At 35.4% G+C, this 19,570-nt stretch overlaps 3 protein-coding genes across 5 annotated transcripts; 1 reads left to right on the forward strand and 2 right to left on the reverse strand.

Annotated features, from left to right (window-relative positions):
- Positions 1-227: 227 nt before the first annotated feature.
- On the reverse strand, positions 228-2,274 carry LOC137813003 (TCP-1/cpn60 chaperonin family protein). Its single transcript, XM_068615280.2, has one exon. It carries the CDS (start codon positions 2,115-2,117, stop codon positions 516-518), a length of 1,602 nt encoding a protein of 533 aa, XP_068471381.1. The 5' UTR covers positions 2,118-2,274; the 3' UTR covers positions 228-515.
- Positions 2,275-4,059: 1,785 nt separating this feature from the next.
- LOC137813004 (DEA(D/H)-box RNA helicase family protein) lies at positions 4,060-15,135 on the forward strand. 3 transcript variants are annotated; one of them, XM_068615281.2, is made up of 19 exons: positions 4,060-4,489; positions 4,579-4,733; positions 4,819-4,906; positions 5,634-5,876; positions 6,323-6,418; positions 8,170-8,358; positions 8,460-8,619; positions 8,695-8,825; positions 9,226-9,399; positions 9,486-9,758; positions 10,202-10,396; positions 11,340-11,543; positions 11,703-11,772; positions 11,909-12,057; positions 12,445-12,753; positions 13,495-13,554; positions 13,663-13,815; positions 13,937-14,047; positions 14,171-15,135. In XM_068615281.2, the coding sequence occupies exons 1-19, from the start codon at positions 4,106-4,108 to the stop codon at positions 14,630-14,632; spliced, it is 3,606 nt and encodes a 1,201-aa protein (XP_068471382.2). In that variant the 5' UTR covers positions 4,060-4,105; the 3' UTR covers positions 14,633-15,135. The 3 variants fall into 3 exon arrangements, with proteins under 3 accessions (XP_068471382.2, XP_090155438.1, XP_090155437.1); XM_090299311.1 differs by lacking the exons at positions 4,060-4,489; positions 4,579-4,733; positions 4,819-4,906; positions 5,634-5,876 and having other exon boundaries at positions 6,324-6,418; positions 8,186-8,358; XM_090299312.1 differs by lacking the exons at positions 11,340-11,543; positions 11,703-11,772; positions 11,909-12,057; ... (3 more) ...; positions 13,937-14,047; positions 14,171-15,135 and adding an exon at positions 10,831-10,929 and having other exon boundaries at positions 4,063-4,489.
- A 1,198-nt stretch (positions 15,136-16,333) lies between these two features.
- LOC137813005 (alpha-1,3-arabinosyltransferase XAT3) lies at positions 16,334-18,781 on the reverse strand. The gene is made up of 4 exons (XM_068615282.2): positions 18,324-18,781; positions 18,085-18,156; positions 17,851-17,919; positions 16,334-17,518 (listed from the first exon to the last, which is right to left on the reverse strand). The coding sequence occupies exons 1-4, from the start codon at positions 18,463-18,465 to the stop codon at positions 16,353-16,355; spliced, it is 1,449 nt and encodes a 482-aa protein (XP_068471383.2). The 5' UTR covers positions 18,466-18,781; the 3' UTR covers positions 16,334-16,352.
- Between the last annotated feature and the right edge of the window lie 789 nt (positions 18,782-19,570).

Below are 19,570 nucleotides of genomic sequence, written 5' to 3' on the forward strand. Positions count from 1 at the left end.
CATTCAGATTCCACCGCATCATCAGATAACTAAAATTTCAAATATAACTTAATGATATTCCATCAATTCAATTCATAACAATGTCAAGTTTTGCGATGCCATGCTTCCTATAACAGCCTAAGTATACGTAATCCACAAAATTACAAGATATTAAAATGATGTATTTCAATAGGCAATCATTCTCTCAAAGCCACATACAGACGCAAGATATACAAGTCTGGCTAAGGTAAGGAAAATGCACGAACACAATCGATAGTGGCATTCAGACAAAAAATATCAACTAAACACCCACACACATTAAGAAGGGCTTCTGAATCGGATGACTCGAGCAAGTATCCATAAGGACAATCAAAATTGTAAAATAACAGCAGCAGCAGCTAATGTAAGTAAAAATACCTGAACCAAAGTCGCTAGAAAGAACATAAACTAACAACGTAAAATTGAAGCACGAAAGACAAAATAGATAATGGATGATTCAGTTTCTCTCCAACCAAATGTCTATAGTTCAATCAACTCTACCGCACTGTTACAATATCATCAATCTTCAAAATCATCCGCACACACTCAGTTGCCAAGGTAATCGCACTTGTGCTCACAAGCAGGGGCTGCACCACATTCTCCTCCAAGATATTCGTAATCTGACCCTTCCTCACATTGATCCCAGCATTTATCTCACCCTGCGCATGCCGATTCCTCAGCTCAGTAACAATGGCAATGGGGTTCAAACCAGCATTCTCTGCAAGAGTATAGGGAATAACTTCTAGTGCCTCAGCAAATGCCCTCACACAGTAACCCTCCATCCCGTGCAACACCTTAGCCCAGGCACCCAACTGCCGGGAAAGCTCGATTTCCGGTGCTCCACCGCCAGCAATTAGAAACCTCTTGGCAACCAAACACCTAACAACACACAAAGCATCGTGCAAACTCCGCTCCGCCTCATCAAGCACAAGCTGATTAGACCCACGAACGAGCACAGTAGTGGTCTTCCCCATCTCCTTAATACCATTAATCTTCACAATCTTCCCATCCCCAAGAGAAACCTCTTCCACAAGATCAGCATAACCCAACTTCTCAGCGCGGAAATGTTCAATGTTAGCAATGGGCAAACAGTTCAAGGTCTTGGTAATGAACTCAATCTCATCCCTTTCCACGTCCTTAATCACTAAAATCTTAGCTTTTGCAAGATAATGCAAGGACAAATCAGTAACAGCATCCCTCAAAATACTCTTCTGAATCAACAACACATTACAACCAGTGGCCTTGATCTTCTTAATCATGCCAAGGATATAACTACGCTCTTCCTTCAAAATCCTATCCATCTGAGAGTAATCACTCACCACGATGCTCTGTTCGATGTCGGTTTTCGGCGGCGATATCTGGAACTGGATGACGGCGATCTTGGCGTTCTCCATGCGGGTGGGCCCCCCAGCCGCGTGGCTAACCTTCTTGTCGAAGACGAGCCCTTTCACGAGTTCGGTGTCGTCCACGGTGCCGCCAAGCTTCTTCACGATCTTGACGTCGCGGAGGTCAACCATGTCGGGCTTTGCGTTATCAACGACGGAGAGAACAGCGTCGACGGCGAGGGGCGCGAGGAGCGTGGAGTACTGGCTCACGACCTTGCTGTTGAGAGAGGTGCTGGCGGACTTCACAAGCGAGTCGCGGTCGGAGAGCTCCACGGGCACAGCCATGGCAGTGAGGACGTCCACAGCCTTGACGGCGGCCTTGTGGAGGGAGTCGGAGACGACGGTGGGGTGGATGCCATGGGAGAGTAGGAGGAGGCACTGCTCGAGCAGGGCGCCGGCAATAACGACGACCGTGGTGGTACCGTCTCCAGCGGCTGAGTCCTGAGACTTGGAGAGCTCGACGAGCATCTTGGCTGCGGGCTGGAGGACCTGCATCTTGTTGAGGATGGTGGCTCCGTCATTGGTGATGATAACCTCCTCGGAGGAGGTGGAGATCATCTTGTCCATGCCCTTGGGGCCGAGACTGGTGCGCACGGCGTTGGCGACGGCGCGTGCGGCCACGATGTTGGCGTGCCGGATGTCTTCCTTGCGCTTGTTGTCGACGTAGGACTCCGTCTTGGAGGATCGGTGTTGGGGAACTGTGATTGCCGCCATTGGTGATTGCAGAGCGGAAACCCTAGATGCAGAGGAAACCCTAGATTTGAAAAAAGAGGGTTTGTGGGGAAGAGGAAGAAACAAAGAGTGAAGATTGGGGTTTTGCAGTTACATCGTTTCTTTTCTAGCGAAACCTAGGGGTTTTCTTTTTCTTTTTTTTCTTTCTATTTTTTATTTTTCTAAATAATTTATAAATTGACAATTATAACACATATCATAACTTGTAAGATGGGATTTTTTTTTTCTTTTAAGGCTAGAATAAACTACTAATTCAAACAATAAATAAAATTACATATTGCTAATTAGTAAAAAAAATATTAATTTAAAGCAATTATTAATTACACATGTTACCCATGGAATACAACTAGTTAAAGTGATAATAAAAAGCATAAACAATTTTTACATTAGTTTATTTAAAATACTCCATTTTATTATGAGACTAGTATTTTAACTTGTTCACAAAATATGAGTAGTTCTCTTACTTTATTAAAGTTTTTAAAGAAACTAAAATTTAATTGTAAGATTTGAGGTATTTAATTAATAAAAACTAAAAAAAAATCAATTTATTGATTACTTGTTTATTATGTTTTAAAATGCGAATAGTATTAAGTGAAAAAATTGTGACATTGACTTCTTTATTACTCTAATATACTTTAAATAAACAAAAAACGAATACTATTCGATTATTAGAAATTTAAAGTTTCTTATTGTATGAAATATTTCAAATTGTTAATATTTTTATTATTTTTTTAAGATAAACTAAAATAAAAGAGTAATGTAGAAATAAAAAAGTAAGAGAAAATGTTTTCACTTTATAATTATAAGTGTTATCACAGTTGAGATAGTATTGTAATTAAATACTTTTTTCAACATTGTGGAAAATATTATATAATTTGCTTATACATATGAACAATTTCTTTCTTTTTTATTAGCAAACGAAGTAAACTAAAATATTAAGTCACGAAGAAGTGTATCTATGTTTAAACAATAAAAGAAAAATATGATTGTAATTATATACTGTGATATAAATACCAAATAATTCATATAATCTATCATAAGCACAACAAATGTATTCATTTTCGGTCCTAATTTTGTCTTTACCTTTTTTCGTTATGTAAAACGTAATCTATTTTCTTTATAGCTTATTGGCTCATATTATCAAAAACTAACTAACATATTTTTTTTTAATTCACTATAATATTATTATTGTAAGTAGAATTTTCGCTACACTTAATAGTCTCATATCTTATACAGTACTGATACGATATGAACACAGAAAGATATGTATATGTAAGATACGAAGACACAAATTTATATATTATATAATTTTAAATTATATAAATTGATAATAAAAATTTATGTATATTTTTGAAGTGTAAAGAAAAATATATTTTTTATAACTAATTCAAACGAATTTGTTTATTATTTTTATAATCATAATAAAAATTTATACAATAAATTTAAATTTTTAAAAAATTAATATATTTTTTCTTTTTAAAATTCTGTTAAAATCGTCCTAAAATAATTAAAAATTCATAAAATATTATATAAATTAAATATTTTATCGATACATATTTTACCGATGTCATACCATTTTAATATTAGATACATGTATCGAAACAAACATCCAAAGATAAATGTTCGAAAAATCAAGAATGAAGAGACTTTCATTTCTTAATATTTATAAGAGCAAAACTGTAACCAAAGACAGAGACACTTTTCTTCTTTAATATTTATTATATGAACAAAACCGTAATATAACTCTACATTACATAAAATAAATATATATTTAATCACAAACTATGGTAAATATAATCATATTCACCTAAAATAAAGATATATTCAATCATAAACCATGGTAAATACAATTTTTAAACAACCATTACAAAAATTAAAAAAAAATAACATTGAGCATATAATATTTTATTTTACAGCTAAAATTGATTTTTTGTAAGAAAAGATAAGATATAAACCGCTGGGGTTTAGGGATGCAGAAGCTCTGTGTCTGCGCAGTGCAACCTCTCTCCCTCTCAGCCGTGACCACCACCGTGCCGATGGCATATTCCGGCATAGTTCAGGGCTTCATCAGATTCAAAACCATGACGCGCCTTCGCTGCACTCCTCTCAGACCTTCTTTTCCATCCATTTCCGCCACTCCTTTTCACCGCACCGCTATTCGCCTCCGCTCCTCCTCCACCACACTTCAAGTCGTCAACGTCACGCGCCCGAGGACCACCGCGCGCAAGGGGACCGTTGCGTTACCGTTTTTGCACCAGCGCAGCTCCAGCTATGGCCGTTTTGCGTACCAGGACGAGTCCAGTGACGATTCCGATGTCGAATTCGCGTCTCCCCCCTCTCAGAGCCAACAAGTGGTTCGTCACTTTCCATTCCCTTAACCGATTCCCTATCACACGCACAGTTGCTTCCGTTCGTTCTTTTCTAATGTGTTTGTTATTGTTAGGGTGACTCGACGCTCGAGAACATTGACGAGTGGAGATGGAAGCTGACCATGCTTATGCGCTCCAAAGACGAACAAGAAGTGGTGTCCAGAGAGAAGAAGGACCGTCGCGATTTCGAGCAGCTTTCCACTTTAGCTACCAGGATGGGTTTGTATAGGTAGCTACCTGTTTTCCCATTGGTGTGCATATTGTTTGTTTGGTTGTTTTTTTGTTACACTTCTGAATGGATTTTACTTTGGCAGCCGGCAATATGCAAGAGTTCTTGTGTTTAGCAAGGCGCCTTTGCCAAATTACCGCCCTGATTTGGATGATAAACGCCCGCAGAGAGAGGTATTTTATCGCTTTGCAATTTCAGAGTTGGTATCGTTTTCTGTGTTTGGATTATTGTGTAAAGGAAGGATCGTGCTACACGATTTTAACTTTTTTTGGGATAACCTTGATTGACTAAATGAAACTGGTGACCGGCAATTCTGGGTTTAGGGAGTATAAATAGTGTCTGACATAAGTAATTTAATAGAGAGAATAGATGAGAGAAACAAAGAGGTCAAGGGAACTGTGCTCTGCACTTCTGTTATTATCATTCAGTCTCAATCTACATGCAGTCTGTTAAAATACAACATCCCTACCTTATATAGGGAGCTATGCAACACCCACACTATCCTAACTAACAGCCATCGACCAACTAACTATAAACATGTTTTTCTTATTTTTTTTACATTTAAAAAGGTGAAAATAGAAAAAAGAAAAAGGTTGATTTATCTGTTTCTTACCCAAAATTTGGAAACCAGAAACAAATTGAAAACAAGATAATTTTTTTTGTAATTACAAGTGAAAACAGAAAACATTTTCTTAAATCAAACAGTTCCTTAGTGTCCCAATTTCAATTCCAATCCCCATGTTTAATTTTGAGCACAACTCCAAGCACCAAAAAGTACAAGTTGTTGTCAACAGGTAACAGTTTTCTTTACAGTTTTAATGCTATAAATTTGTGATATTTGGTGATTTCTCTAACCTCTATAACAACTATCCTGATTGACCATTTTCTGTGCTTGTGCAGGTAGTCTTACCATTTGGCATTCATAAAGAAGTAGACGCCCATCTCCATGCCCATCTTTCACAAAAGGCTACAAACTCGTGGAGTTCTTTGAATTCATTGCATAAATCAAGTGATACTAGAAGCATTCCAGCCAATGAAGGAATGCATGAACAGCCAGAGCCCATGACTCATAATAGTGTTGTCAAGCAGAAAATCCTTCAAAAAAGAAGTTTGCAACTGCTTCATCGGCAACAGGATTGGCAGGTTTATTGAAGTGCATTTCATTTGCTGTTATTTTCTCAGCTGGCATTTCATTATTTTTTGTGTTTTAGTATTTTGACTCTTGTTCCATTTATAGTGTGGGTGTAAATTTATGAATGTTAAGCGTTGATCTTTATCACAACACCTGTATCTTTTACTTTGGTCATACACTTATAATGAATAACAAAACTATATTGACTAATTTAATCAATTATGGCAATATGACTATTTGAGTGCGGTTATCCCAACTTGCTGATTAATGGTCAATGAATGAGTATTCTAGATTTTGATAGTTGATTCCATGTTATCTGGTTTCTGACATTGATATATCATGATGAAGTCTGTTTATTGATCTTCTCTAGCAATGAGATTTTCTGTACTTAGTAAGATGTCCTTTTTTATCGTTTTATCCTTTATAAATGTTGTAACAGATGTTGGTTTACCTATAGGAGTCTCCTGAAGGGCAAAAGATGCTTGAATTTCGTAGAACTCTTCCCGCTTTCAAAGAGAAGGATGCATTTTTGAGAGTGATTTCAGAGAATCAGGTGAAAAAGGAAAAATGATGCCTGTTGAGATTTCTAATTTAGTATCAGTTCCTTCAATGATTTGTTTTCACTTCTACTAGAGGAAAATAAAAAAAAAAGGCTTTGGATTTAATGCTCATGTATGATCTTTTATGTAAGACGCAGCTGTATAATTTGTAATTTTATTGTCACTAGAGTCAAATTTTCTTACTCTTGACAATATGTGACCAAGATTGGTTATATCTCAGTGGCTAATTTTTTAATACCATTTTTCATGGTGTGTGAGGATGAGCCTTGCCACAATGATTTGGTTGCTACCCTTGCAACTTGAGGTTCAAATTTTGGAAGCAGTCTCTCTGTTTGAGTGGGCAGGGCTGTGTGCAATGTACCATACTTTTGTCCAATGCTTTTAAAATTGGACTGATCACTGTACTTGTGAAGACTGTAGTTCATAATTCATTAGTTTAATTGTGGTCAAATCATTGATAATTAAATGCATATTTTTAATGTTATTATTAAGAAGTGAGTTTAAGCCTAATTTATCCTCATAAACTGGTTTGTAAGGTGGGGATTGACCTCACTTATATACTGTAAATTGACCTTATCTCCGATGTAGGATCTCTAACCCACCACTCTCACATTGAGACATATACTTCTCGTGTGTGAGACTAAATATTTGTGGATGTTTGATCGTAACCTAATAACAGGTGACATGATAGACCTAACAAAACCTCTTTAGAATAGACTTTGATATCATAGTAAGTAGTGGTTTTACGCATAACTCATCCTCATAAAACCAACTTTTAAGGTGAGGATTGCCCTCACTTATATACTGTAAATTGACTTTATCTCTAGTCGATGTAAGATCTCCAACAGTTATATAACATAATATGTAATAAATTAATTAATATAAACTTAAATGTCTTGTAAACACAAATTAATAGTCAGAGTTAAATTGAAAATAAATGTAAATCACGTGTGCACTATTAAAATAAATACATATTAACTTAAATATAATTATGTAATATGATAAATTGGCTTAAATATTATTCACAATGTTAAGTTTGCTTAAAGACAACAATGATCCACTTTGCAGCACTGTAATTGAAGATAAACCAGTCTTCATGTAAATTGGCTGGTTTATGTTGGTTTACATGGTCTGACTCCCAGTTCAACTGTTAATTAATCACTGTTTGGGGATGGACCAAACTGGTCAGCAGACCAGTTCACAGTTGCACCCCTCAGGCTCATGGAGCAAATCTCCCTTTTATTTTCAGTGCAGCACATCACTTTTGTATAAAATTACATATTGAAATATGTGGAGCTTTTGCATGGACATGAACTAGATAGATTGCATATTGAATCAAGTGGGGCATGTGAAAGATTACAGTGAAGGAAGAATTAAAAGAAAACATGCAGAGATTTTGGAATACATAGTTTTGGACAATTATCAAACAGATGTAAGAAATTTTGTCACGGCTTAGGAATCAATTAACTAGTGCACTAAGCTCATGTTTTTTGCAAAAAATTTCATGAATATAATTCTGTAGACTACATAGGTTTTTCATATTTGAAGCATTCAGAAGCTAACAATCAAATTGATACAACTTATAGTTTCTAAAGCAAATAATAATTTATAAAGGGTAAAATAAATTGGTATTACATAGGTTTTCTATATTTGCAGATTTTTTTTTTGTGGAGACTGAGTCTCAATATGCTTGTGGGCTGAATGATAGTTTATATTAAGTGGTATCATAAATGAAAATTTGCAGGTCGTTGTTGTCTCAGGTGAAACTGGTTGTGGTAAAACCACACAACTTCCTCAATACATATTAGAATCTGAGACTGAGGCTGCACGTGGAGCTGTATGTAACATAATTTGTACTCAGCCCAGAAGAATATCTGCTATGTCTGTTTCTGAAAGAGTTGCAGCAGAACGAGGGGAGAAGTTGGGAGAATCTGTTAGTTTCTGGACCTTTTCAGCTTGCTGGCGCTTGAAATACTTTGGCATTTATGCATGACTGATTAACTTAAGTTTTCTACTTGTTTTACCTTTTGATAGGTTGGATACAAAGTTCGATTGGAGGGTATGAAAGGGAGAGATACCCGTCTTCTTTTTTGCACCACAGGTGTATTATTGCGGAGACTGCTTGTGGATGGGAATTTAAAAGGTGTAACTCATGTTATTGTTGATGAAATTCATGAACGTGGAATGAATGAAGGTAGGTAAATAATTGTTTTATTCTAATGTTTAATACTATTTAAAATGATACTTACCACTGGTTTTCACTTGTCAGATTTTCTTCTCATTGTCCTGAAGGAACTTCTTCCTCGTCGTCCTGATTTGAGATTGATTTTGATGAGTGCAACCTTAAATGCTGAGCTTTTTTCTTCTTACTTTAATGGTGCTCCGACTATGCATATTCCTGTAAGTTCAGATAGTCATTTCTGTAATCTGTGTTAAAGTTCAGTTACTCTCTCTAATCTGTTATCATATCATCATTCAGTTACGATGTGATTTTATGATGACTTGATAGTAACCAATGATATGGCACTTTAATGGACATGGTGAATTTTATCTCATGATAAACTATTGTATAAGCTTTAAATAATAAAAACTGTGTATTTTAGCAGTTCAACCATTTAGCTGTTGACTGAAAAGCTCTGGTTGGTATTTTTTGGCATATTAACCTTTGGTTGACACCTTGAAGTTATTTTTAGGAGAAATTTCACATTTTGCTGCTTTGGCAAATCTGCATACATTTTCTTATAGATGATATGATAAACTTGTTTTCCTTTTGTTCGATTGGGACCTGGGCACATTCTAGGGTTTTACATTTCCAGTTCGAGCACATTTTCTTGAGGAAATTCTGGAAAGAACTGGACATCGGTTGACGCCTTATAATCAAATTGATGACTATGGTCAAGAAAAAACATGGAAAATGCAGAAACAAGCTCAAGCTTTCAGGAAAAGAAAGAGCCAGATTGCTTCTGCTGTTGAGGTACAAGTACAGGCAGACAATTTTTCCTTGTCATTTTAGGTCCTTAAGCTTTGGCTAATTCTGTTCAATTCTATGATTTTTCATAGGATGCTTTGGAAGTTGCAGACTTTAAGAGATATAGCCTACGCACCCAAGATTCATTGTCCTGTTGGTGCCCTGACTCAATTGGTTTTAACCTTATTGAACATGTGCTTTGTCACATTGTTAAGAATGAAAGGCCGGGAGCTGTTTTGGTTTTTATGACTGGTTGGGATGATATAAACTCTTTGAAGGATCAACTTCAAGCTCATCCTTTGTTGGGTGATCAGAGCCGAGTATTGCTTCTTGCATGCCATGGCTCCATGGCCAGCTCTGAGCAGGTGATCTTGCTATTAGCTTAGTAACCATAAAATAATGCTTGTAAGTTTACAATTTAATTCAAGATATCTATAGCTAATTTTGTCTTCAAATATTGGAAATAATAGCTCTGAAGTGATTAAAGTTAAATACATTCTTCTAAAAATGGGTGTTTCCATATTAGTTTCTCGGAAAACTTTGCCAGTTTGTTTTAGAAAATGAAAGACATTATTCTAATATAAAATTCGTAACAAGATTTCAGAAAGTCTTGTCATCCGGTTCTGAAATTTGCTGATTATTTAAAGAAGCTAATGGAATTTCTTTTCCCTGTGAGAGGGGGTTTCTTTTCATCTTGAAGCAATTAAATTTCCATGCTCTAATTGATATAATTAATCACATCTCTATTTCATTTCATTAAGTTATATAATAATATTTTTTTGTTCCCATTTTACTTGCTTTTCTGCAGAGGTTGATATTTGAAAATCCTGAAGGAGGGGTGAGGAAAATTGTTCTGGCAACTAACATGGCGGAGACTAGTATTACCATCAATGATGTTGTCTTTGTGGTTGACTCTGGAAAAGCAAAAGAAACATCTTATGATGCATTAAATAACACTCCTTGTTTGCTTCCATCTTGGATCTCAAAAGCTGCTGCCCGGCAGGTATGTATGATTGTTCAACATTGTTTTGTGGATTTGGATTAAGGAATTGATTTGTCTTTTTCCAGTTTGAATGGAATATATTCCTACTAAAGGGTTTAGAGGAATACCTTAGAAAACTTAAAAAATTAGAGAAGACCGTGCTCCAAATACTTTTACTACAGGAAATTCAGTTTTTGATATAGCCAAATAAGGTTAGGTTTGGCTTTGTTTCATTCTAAAAATATTTTATTCTTTTAATTATTATTAAGGCCTAAGTTTTTTCCATATATAGACCTGAGCTACGTAATTGGGTTAGTAACAAATGTAAAGGGGCAAATTGTGGTTTGTCCCTTGCGATACACCACGAGATATGTTTTTGTTTTTCAGATATTAGGAAGTGAATTTAAGTCTGATTCATCCCCCACTTATATATTGAAAATTTGCCTTATCTCTAGTCGATGCGAGATTTCCAACACACCCTGCTCCCGCGGAGGCATGGTCATCTCGTACGTGGGACTAGATATCATATTAGAAAGTGAGTTTAAGCCTAACTCGTCCTCATAAAACCAACTTGTAATGTGAGGATTGCTCCCACTTATATACTGTAAATTGACCTTATCTTTAGTTGATGTGAGATCTCCAACATCATACATGCTCCACAAATCATATCAAATAACAATTTTTGTGTAATATATCCCGTCTTGTTAAAGTATTTTCTTAAATAATTTATATTGTACATAAGTCTCAATTGAAGTCAGATGCTAATCCTCAATTCTTTTGATGGATTTGTGAAATTAGACTATGCTATCTCAATCAAGTTGAAGTACGTGTTTATAAGTAGTTAAACTTCCATTATACGACTCCCATGTCTGTTTTCAGTTTCATAATGTTTTATTTCTCAGATTATTCTTTTCTATATCATTTAGATTGCCTGGTTTCTTAGAAAGTTTTCATATCTTGTCAGAGAAGAGGAAGGGCTGGTCGTGTTCAGCCTGGCGAATGCTACCATCTTTATCCCAGATGTGTTTATGATGCTTTTGCTGATTATCAAATGCCAGAGCTTTTGAGAACACCTTTGCAGTCCTTGTGTCTGCAAATCAAAACTCTACAACTTGGAAGCATCTCTGAGTTTTTATCTAGAGCTCTACAGCCACCAGAGCCTCTGTCGGTAAAATTCATTGAACATGTTTCTGGAACTTGCTTTGAAATATGAGGGTTGTTATTTATCTTTCCCATGAATTGTATGTGTAGAACTCATGACATTCTGCATCCTGTATCGGTGTTGTTTTACTCATTTATTATGTAATTAATTAATTTCATTCTGCAGGTTGAGAATGCTGTTGAATATTTGAAGATTATCGGGGCCTTAGATGGGAATGAAAATTTAACAGTTTTAGGTAAAAGAACTACTGCACCATGCTGTTTATTTCTTCTGCCACTTATAATGAAAAGAATATTTTCCTGACATTGGTTTTTCCAAGTGTTGGCTTGATTTATTCTAGAGTTACTGCTGATTGGATTGTTAATTTTCAGGGCAAAAATTGGCAATGCTTCCTGTAGAACCCAAACTTGGCAAGATGCTCATTTTAGGAACCATCTTCAAGTGTTTGGATCCTATAATGACTGTTGTTGCTGGTCTAAGTGTAAGAGATCCATTTGTGATGCCATCTGACAAGAAGGATGTAAGTTTTTGTTTTGACTATTGCTGATATTTACTGCTGCTTCCTGACTCTTTTTTTGTTGAACTTGGATGTTCCTTTTGATAGAAATGGTGATAAATTTTATTAGTTTTGATGGTAGCAAGTGAGTATAATAACTGGAAGTAAACTAAAGTAAGTTTGTAGACCTATCCAGCATGTGCACTGTATTGGTTGATTAGGTTGATATAATTGAGTAAATATGATTTGACATTGATATTTTTTGGGTGCTTATTGTAATGGTTCACTTTCATATTTGAAAATGTCAGTCCTCTGCCTTCATTATCAGTATATCATATTCAGTATGTTAAAAGTCTGTTAGGTAGAGAGGGCCCTCTGTATTCAATAATTTACTTTGTATGCCCTATGCAGCTTGCAGAGTCTGCCAAATCCCAATTTGCTGGTCGTGAGTATAGTGATCATCTTGCACTTGTCCGGGCTTTTGAGGGTTGGAAAGATGCTGAGACACAGCAAGCTGGTTATGAGTACTGTTGGCGAAATTTTCTTTCTTCTCAAACACTCAAGGCCATTGAGTCTCTTCGAAAGCAATTCCTTTACTTGCTCAAAGATATTGGTCTGGTCAATAACACGCCTGAAACCTACAATGCATGGAGTCGTGAAGTGCATCTCATCCGAGCAGTCATCTGTGCGGGTTTGTTTCCCGGAATATCTTCTGTTGTGGTAATCAACTCTACTTGGGCTTTAAAAATTTTGTTACTTATTGTTTAGTTTTAACTTTTATTTATTTAATTTTGGCTGTGTGCTCCTGTATGCTATGTTGGTAGAACCCATTTTCTATTTCTATTTGTGGCATCTTCATTAAAGTAACATCGATGAGTAACACATTTTCTCCCCTTTGTTTTGTCGAAGTTCAATTTTGTTTTTCATTTATTTTGCATATATGCTGTCTGTTTCCAAAAGTAAGGCAATTAAGTTCCCTTAATGATTTGTTGATGATGTGACACTTTTCTATCAACGTACATGATATCTTCTAATCCCCATCAACAAAAAAAAGTCATTTCATAAAATCTAATGTTACATCAACAAAAAAGAGTATTGTTATATCAACAACAGAATTGACCACAGGGGAAGGAGTTGGGTGCCGGGCTCATGGGGGTAACCATAACCTGGCAATTAAGTGGACATAAATTAATATTCGTTGAAATAGGACTACCAAAATTGTAAATTGATCTTCCCGTCAAAATTGTTTGTATTTGTTACTTTTCTGTAATACTGGATAGATTCTTTTTAGATTCCATGTTTCTTCATGGGCTTCTGTTGTGTTAAGTAATAAATGTATATTATTATTATTATATTGGTTTATAAAATTATATAGGGCATATTGTCATGTTTTAGTTATAATGATGTAGTGGTTCCATTGTGTACTTTTTTATGTGAGGTTGTACAAATTTTGTTGTGCAGAACAAAGATAAGTCAATAGCACTGAAGACAATGGAGGATGGTCAAGTTCTTTTGTATTCTGTAAGCTTCTCTTCAAATATCTGATTTTTTGTCAATCCTTGTACTATGAGTTTTAATTGGGGGAATATATAATTCATCGAAGTTTAATTTTGGTGCTGCATCTTGTAGAGCTCTGTAAATGGCTGTGTACCCCGAATTCCATACCCATGGTTAGTGTTTAATGAAAAGGTGAAAGTGAATTCAGTTTTCCTCAGAGATTCATCTGGTATATCTGATTCGGCACTTCTCTTATTTGGTGGGAATGTATCCAGAGGTGGACTTGTAAGTTCCTACCATATTTTCTCTTCACTTTCCACCTAGATGTGTTGTTCTTGGTTGTATTTTCTGGGTTTCCTTTTTTGTTACTTATATATTGTGCTCTGGCATGTAATTCATTTGACAGGATGGTCACCTGAAAATGTTGGGAGGGTATTTGGAATTTTTCATGAAACCAGAATTAGCCAAGACTTACTTAAGTTTAAAGACGGAACTTGAAGAATTGATACAGAAAAAGGTAAGTTCAATCCATAATTAATTTTCTGGAAATTATTTATTTGTGTAGCCACATTCTTCCATCAATTTTTGGTTTCTCTTCAAGTCCTTGTATATTGACTCTTTGATTTGCATGTTTTGCTAGCTTCTGGATCCCACGCAGGAAACACAATCGCATAGTCAGCTTCTTTCAGCTGTTAGATTGTTGGTTTCAGAGGACCGTTGTGATGGTAGGTTTGTCTTTGGTCGCCAAGTCCCATCACAAGTAAAGAAGGAAACAAACGCCAAAAGTGGAGTCGAGGGTGAAAATTTTAAAAATAAACTTCAAACATTTCTTAACAGGGCTGGACATGAATCACCAACTTACAAAACAAAGCAGCTGAATAACTACCAATTCCGGTCTACTGTCATATTTAATGGGTTGAATTTTGCTGGTCAGCCATGCAGCAGCAAGAAATTAGCAGAAAAATCTGCTGCTGCTGAGGCTCTTCTATGGTTAAAAGGGGATAGCCATTCATCTGATGCTATTGACCATGCATCAGTTCTTTTGAAGAAGAGCAACAAGAAAAGTAGGAAGAAATCGTTTAGTGGCGCTAAATGGAGTTGAGCTGCCTTTAAAAGACTACCTTGGATGGATTTGTTAATAGGGTTATATACCGACAAATAACTTGTCCATTTGAAGGCTATGGGGCAATTGATTCATGGATCCTTCCAGTCATAACTTCAATAGCGAGTGTACAGAGCAGTTAAGAGAACTTGAATATGACAGGTACAGATCAGAGCCCGTGTTTTTGAAAAGGGTGATTGGCGTCCATTATATATCTAGAATTTGGGCACAATTCAATACAAGCATTTCCTCAATGGCTGACTGAACAGCTTTCTGTACTTGCATATAGAGGTCTATGAGTAGCACAAAATTGTATCCATATGCTGATGATGCATTCTTTTTGCACGGCTGTTGCGGTGTATTCACTTGCAACAATTCATTTTACATATTTAAGACTCGGCATTTAATTGAAGAGATGCGTGTACTATACTTTATTCTGTATTCATAGATGTCGTAGTTGCTCAGGGAACTGAATTAAGTTAATCAAATTTGCTGATTTGGAATGTCTTTATGGTGAATAATACTCATAAAAGCCTATTATGAAAATATCGAAAGGGAAAGGGAAGGGGAAGAGAGAGTGGAGATCGAGAGGGAAAATGTAAAGAGAGTCATAATGATGCGTATCATTGTCTCGCACAGTGCATCAAATTCTATGGACTTTGAATGGATTATGGATTCTTTCATATCCTATCCTTCCTCAATGTTCAAAACAACTCAACCTTATTTTATGGCACTTCGTCCACATTTCACCACAAAATAGTGAAAGAAAATGTGTCATATAAATAACAAAATTTGTAACGAAATGAAAGAATTTTTATATATTAAATCATTTTAAATAGATTGTTTTTGAAGTTGTGTTTAACATACAAAATAATAAAATTTGAATTATTTATTTTTTTATGAATTTTTTATTACATAATTGTTTATTATTACTTACTCTCTTATTCCATTGAGTGTTTTAACCCAGTTTCACCACAAAACGATTGCGAATAGGTTCTGAGCATTTTTTTTTTCTTTTTCCTTGTAGCTGCTATTACAAATTTTGATTTTTCTTGAAGACAAAAGCCTGTTCCGCAGAAAATGTTTGGAAGACGGTTGGAACAGTGACGACAATATAACTGTAGCGGCCTTGGAAGCTCTTGTACTGTCTGAAGAGTAGTTTTTGAATTTTTTTAAAAACAGTCCACATAATTGTTTCGGGTAAAATTCAAAAGTAAGAACTAACCCAATTTATCAATCTATCTCACCAACTCCACTTTCTGAAGTAGCAGGTGAATGCTGTCCCATATAAAATTTATGTTAATCACTTCACTTAAGTACAAGCAACAATTTTGTCATTTACAGTTACAATTTCACTTGCTAGTAAGATAAACTAATATTCAATTTCCTTTGAAAGAACACATCTTAAAGTAAAAAAAAAAGGCAGCAAAAAACTACTTAAATAACTTCCATTATTATCATTATTAATTTTACAAGTGAACTTTTGAAACATAGGACATATCCTCAAGTTTTTGTCATTGCATGATGTCTCCAAAACAGTGCCTTAAAAGCTTTAGCGTTGTTTACCGAAATCTTAAACCCTAAATCCAGAAATTTTGTTTCAGATGCCTTTTTGTCCTTTATTCTGTAAGCTACTTGTTGAAAAACAACAGATAAATATCAGTGAGAAAGAAAAATAGAAAAATACTGCCATGAAAAATATGATCAAATCCTAACATACTTATTTATTCAACAGCTCAAGAGCTCTTTGCAATGTAGGCTTAAACCTATCAACATCAAGCTTTATATTTTGCTTGTCCAAATACACAGACTTAAATTCTTGCCATCCCATTTTCCCAATAACTGAGGGATCCTTTATAAACATGTGATCTACTGGGTATTGTTCTACAAGAGTGCTTTCTTCTAAGCTTATTTTATATTCCAAGTATTTGATGTTCATATCCTTTGAGGGCATTCCAAAGTCATTTGTGGCAAGCCACTCTAATGCATAAGGCACAACCTGAATGAAAACTGCATTTTCTGGAAGGAAAAGTATGTTAGTGAGACCTGCTCCATGAACTCCCAATAACACATCACATGAATTCACAACATGAGCAAAGCCCCACATGCTCCTCCCTGCTTCCATAACAATCACATCAAAACCAAAACTCTTGGCCATTTTTTCTATTTCATCAGTATTAATGAAGGATCTTGATCTTTTTCTTGAAAGAATCATGAGCCTTGGCTTCCTATGTTGACCATTTATGATTTTAATTGCTTCTAATCTCTTCAATGCATAGGAACTTCTCAAAAAACCCCTGAAGTCCTTCATAGAATAGGAGTGTTTTTGGGGGTCAATGCTTAGTTCTTTATGGTGCCGTTTGAGACCCACATTCACCCTTGGGAAGCAATGAACTTCATCATCTTCATCAATGTCCATAATCTCATAGTGTGACAACTTCTTAAGAAGTGATTCATGTTTTGAAATCCACCAAGGACGCTTATTGGTTATGATAAACTGTACTTCTCCATTGAATTGTCTGGCAGTCAAAAACAAGGGAATAAGAATGTCAGTGAATTCATGGAAGTGGTTACCGGTATACCCTCCAGTAGAAAACACTACAGCTGGAATGCTGTGATTTTGGGTGCATTGGGGGACTTTCTGGTTAACATTCACCACCTTCAATGTCCATTCTCTTACAGAAGTCATTGCACCTGCATCATCCCTTCTTGCATAAGGCTTTAAACTCCATGACATGTTTTTTTCCAACATTGTTGCCTTGGATGAAGCAATGTATACAGTGGAGGATTTTCCTTGGACTCTGATATCTCCCCTTGCTTGGCAAAATTCTGTTCTTTCTTCTGAAGTGCATAGTAGCTCCTCTTTCTCTGTTTCTTTTCTTTCAACTGCAAAATAAGTGAATAGTAACTCTATAAAGGCTCTTTAAGAATAATTAGTGTCAAAGGTCTAGCTCAAATCATTCTACCTTATTAAAAGTGAACTTTAAGCCTAATTCAACCTCATAAAACACTTATAATGTGAGGTTTGTATCTACTTTATATACTATGAAATGCTCTAATCTGGTTCGATAACGATCCGATAATGGGTAACGCTCGTTAAGATAGACTTTAAATGACTCTGATACCATAAGCCTAACTCAATCTTATAAAACCGGCATATATGGTAAGGTTTACACCCACTTTATATATTATGAAATGTTATGATATCTCCAACATACCTTTATCTTTATCCATTTGTGGAGAACTTCCGGTGTCTTCAACTACAACTTTGGCTTTATTCTCTTTACCTGCAGGCCCGAGAACCATCACAGAATCACGTGTTATCAGAAACATTTACCTCAATACTGTATATATAATCAGCGTGTAAGGAACCGCTTATGTATTTAATTTCTAGTGAAGGTATCTCAATTTACATGTACTTGTGTTAACCTTGTTGAGATTCAGAATCTTACCTTTGCCTATTTGTGAAGAGCTGCCAGTGATCAGCATTTTGGTGTCAACACCAATGAAGAGCTTCAGGTTCACTGCACAGAGAAACAAAGGAAAATAAAGTCATACTTAATGGCTACAAAAATTGCCTATAATACGAAATGGTGGAATATGTATCTGCATTTCTGAATGGCTACAATGCGTGCTTCTACTTGATCTTGGATTATGAAATAAGTTACAAAGCAAGAAGTTAAGCACTCACACACATGCACAGGAGCCAAATAAGGCTTAAACACAGTGCAAAGACTGAAAACTATGAACAAGCAGCTCACAAATGCTCCATATCCCAACTTTTTCTGCTCATAACGACTAAAGCTTTTGGCTAGCACTGTGTCGTAAATCATTTTTCTTATCACTCAAGAACCCTTCTCTATGTGAGGATCACAATACCCTCTTAACAAATACAAGTCCTTTTTGAGTAACACCTCTTTAGTGGATCACCATTGTTTTTTTGTACACATCCTCTATGGTTTGAGACACTTCTATATGACAAATGGAGGAAGGTTGAGATGCATTTTCTATTCAATGTTGTCCTCCACGAAGTTGTTGTTGTTGTTGGTATATCTTGAATCAAGAGGATTCTCCAAAACTAATGTTTAATAGGCAATGAAAAGGACTTTGGTTGACTGTTGCAACGAAGAAACCTTTTTAATGATTGGTATTTGGTTAGATCATATTTTTTCACATATGAAGTTACAGAGCAAGAAGTGGAACCCATCTTTGAAAAGTATTAACCAACTAAAGCTTGCTTAAAATGCTGATATCAATTATTACCTTTCTCAAATCACCTCTGCATTATTGGGCTATTACCTTACATGCTCACACAAATATGGCTCAAGTGACAAATAAACAAAAAATAGCACCTTAGTTAACTTGATGAACAAAAAACAAAGGACAAATTAGCAACCAGTTTGAACTATAACATGGTTTATTAGTATGTAAAAGTCACTGCATTAAAGTGTAAAATAGGCCAATTTCTTAGAGGTTCATGCTTGGATTTCTCTTTTTACTTTGTTAGTTATATCTATGTAGCACAGTCACTGACACGGACACGCAGACATATGTATAATTTCTACAATGTAGGACATGGAGACACGAATCTATATATTATATAATTATGAATTATATAAATTGACAATAAAGATTTATGTGCACAAGTATGTCACAGTTTTTTTTAGCATAAAAATATATTTTTTAATAGTTGGTTCAAAATGATTTGTTCCTTATTTTTATAATTATAATAAATATTTATACAATAAATTTGAGTTTTTAAAAAATTAATGCATTTATCCTTTTTAAAACTGTGTTAGAATCGTGTTAAAATTGTTAAAAATTTAACAAATATTTTTCGGATTGGGCACTTCACTAAATATGTGTCCTACGAGTGTTATACAAGTGTCGACGTTCGATACGTGTGTCCAACACGGACATGTTATGTAAGAGGAGTGT

The sequence above is a fragment of the Phaseolus vulgaris genome, chromosome 2 (assembly GCF_051622355.1).
Source record: "Phaseolus vulgaris cultivar YP4 chromosome 2, ASM5162235v1, whole genome shotgun sequence".
NCBI classification, from domain to species: Eukaryota; Viridiplantae; Streptophyta; class Magnoliopsida; order Fabales; family Fabaceae; genus Phaseolus; species Phaseolus vulgaris.

Bases quoted from the DNA above. Each gene is read 5' to 3' on its own strand.
- LOC137813003 (XM_068615280.2), bottom strand. From the start codon at position 2,117: ATGGCGGCAATCACAGTTCCCCAACACCGATCCTCCAAGACGGAGTCC.
- LOC137813004 (XM_068615281.2), top strand. From the start codon at position 4,106: ATGCAGAAGCTCTGTGTCTGCGCAGTGCAACCTCTCTCCCTCTCAGCC. The intron at 8,359-8,459 runs GTTAGTTTCTGG...ACCTTTTGATAG, and splicing joins GGGAGAAGTTGGGAGAATCT to GTTGGATACAAAGTTCGATT. The intron at 13,816-13,936 runs GTAAGTTCCTAC...TTCATTTGACAG, and splicing joins ATGTATCCAGAGGTGGACTT to GATGGTCACCTGAAAATGTT.
- LOC137813005 (XM_068615282.2), bottom strand. From the start codon at position 18,465: ATGATTTACGACACAGTGCTAGCCAAAAGCTTTAGTCGTTATGAGCAG. The intron at 17,920-18,084 runs GTAAGATTCTGA...TCGGGCCTGCAG, and splicing joins CTCTTCACAAATAGGCAAAG to GTAAAGAGAATAAAGCCAAA. The intron at 17,519-17,850 runs GTATGTTGGAGA...CTTATTTTGCAG, and splicing joins ACAAATGGATAAAGATAAAG to TTGAAAGAAAAGAAACAGAG.